The following is a 1,970-nucleotide window of genomic DNA, read 5'->3' as shown; positions in this document are numbered from 1 at the left end:
AAGCAGTGCAATCGTTGGTCCACGACACCACGGCAAAAATGATAAAAACCCCTGTTATTCACACAAAGTCGAAGTTAAGTCAATAGATCGCTAAACAGCTCAACGTAGCATGCTCAAATTCCACATTCAGCGCACAGAAATAACACAAAATTGTCACAACAGTCCCTCGTACCAACCACTACAGAGCCAACAATTATTTTAAAAAATGCACCAAGAAATTCAGGGGGGCAGCAGTTCGAACAGCAGCAGCGTACACTCACACAAATAGTCTTTCATGCAAGGCCCGCTGGTCACCAGAACCCGATCCGTAGGGAGTCTCCACCGACCAAACGCACGAAGAGGGCCGAGCCCAAGCCAAGCGGAATGTTCATGCGAAGGCTGGAGTTGATGGCATGCATGGCGTGCGCATGGCGCGCGCGCGCCCTTACCACTTGTCCGCCAGGTTGGGCATGGGCTGCAGCCTGCCCAGGAGCGCTGGCGACCGATCCGACCACCAAGACCCCTAACAACACCAGCACCACCACACACCACGAGCACCGACGAGCGAAGACATTCAAAACACACAGGAATCGCCGGTAAGAAAAATGTACACCAAGTAAAGAGGGCGAGAATGTGAGAGTGATTAGCCCCCTTCGGAGCCGGTGTGGGTCCGGGGCTGCGGGCGTACCTTGAAGTAGAAAAGCAGGGCCTTGGCTGCTTTGGCCTTGGCGTTCTTGTCGAGGTAACGGGCCTCGACGGCCGCGCGGATCGTAGCGTCGCGCCACTGCAGCACCAGCTCGTCGCCGCACATCACCCACTGCAGGAAGGGGGCCAGGAGCTTGTTGAGCCGCGCCCAGAACAGGCAGGCGGGCGCCCAGGCCACTGCAACAGAGGTTCACGTCACACACGACTGCTCTGCTCGAACCCCCTGGCGGCGGCGACGTGACGGGGGGCTCACCGTGCGTGGAGGACGAGTGGAAGATGGGGTCGTGGGCGAGGAGGTCCAGCATCTCCGAGTCGCTGACGCCATACTTGGCGACGCATAGGAGCGCCACCCCGTACGCGACCTGCTCCTTGCCCAGGATGGCCTCGAGCTGGTCGAGCAGGTGGTGGAGTTGGTCGTCCACGTTGCCGCGCGGCGTCACCTCCTGCTCCCACTCCCAGGACGTCTGCCAGGCCAGTAGCTTGGCGTACAGCGGCAGCGTGCAGTCGCGCACCGACGCCAGCACCGAGTCCTGGACGCGCTTCGGCACGCTGTGGTTGTACTGCATCACCCACGCGTTGAGGATGCTGGCCGCCTCGGCCTGGTCCAGCTTCGGCATCTGCGGGCAGGAGACGGAGAGCGTCAGCGGTGGTCGGCGACTGCTGAAGGCTGGAGCTGTACCCACATACCGTCCTCCCGACTTACCTGGATGACGGTCGACTTCTCCTTGAGTTCGCCCAGGAGCGGGCTGCCCTCCCAGAGCGTGACGACGAGCTTCACGTTGACGGGCAGCTCGGCGGGCACCCAGTCAGTCACGAGCGCGCCGTACGACTTGAGCTGGTCCAAGCCGTCCACCATCACGACCAAGGTGCGCTTAGCAGCCGCGCCCGCCAGCAGGTCTGGCAGCTGCTGCTTCCAGCTGTCCACGGACTGGAGCACAAACAGAGTGTCGGTCGGGCGGTCTCGCAAAGGGACACGCACGCGGCAGGCTGATACTCACATGGCTCGCCCAGCAGTGGCCGCCGTCGCACAGCAGCTGGCACTGGTGGCCGATGCTGGCGAGCACGCGCTCCAGGGTCATGGAGTCGGCGGAGACCCCGCAGAAGCGAAGCGCGAGCAGGGGCGGCCCGGAGCCGGAGCCCGCCGCGGCCGCCGAGCCCGCCCAGGACGCGCAGCACTGCGCCGCCCGCGCCACCAGGGTGGACTTTCCGCAGCCCCGGGGCCCCGTCACGACCAGAGGGGCGCGGGAGCCGCCCTCGACGTAGCTGCCGCGAGAGAGATGACGGGC

At 63.5% G+C, this 1,970-nt stretch overlaps 1 protein-coding gene across 1 annotated transcript; it reads right to left on the bottom strand.

Moving 5' to 3' along the window:
• Window positions 1–61: 61 nt before the first annotated feature.
• LOC113210319 (telomerase protein component 1) lies at window positions 62–1,927 on the bottom strand. The gene is made up of 5 exons (XM_052276901.1): window positions 1,683–1,927; window positions 1,388–1,612; window positions 938–1,301; window positions 668–861; window positions 62–502 (listed from the first exon to the last, which is right to left on the bottom strand). The coding sequence occupies exons 1-5, from the start codon at window positions 1,761–1,763 to the stop codon at window positions 425–427; spliced, it is 942 nt and encodes a 313-aa protein (XP_052132861.1). The 5' UTR covers window positions 1,764–1,927; the 3' UTR covers window positions 62–424.
• Window positions 1,928–1,970: the final 43 nt, after the last annotated feature.

Source organism: Frankliniella occidentalis, unplaced genomic scaffold, assembly GCF_000697945.3.
Source record: "Frankliniella occidentalis isolate FOCC.00 unplaced genomic scaffold, Focc_3.1 Scaffold4907, whole genome shotgun sequence".
Lineage (NCBI taxonomy): Eukaryota > Metazoa > Arthropoda > Insecta > Thysanoptera > Thripidae > Frankliniella > Frankliniella occidentalis.
This window is presented reverse-complemented; position numbering and strand designations above follow the sequence as displayed.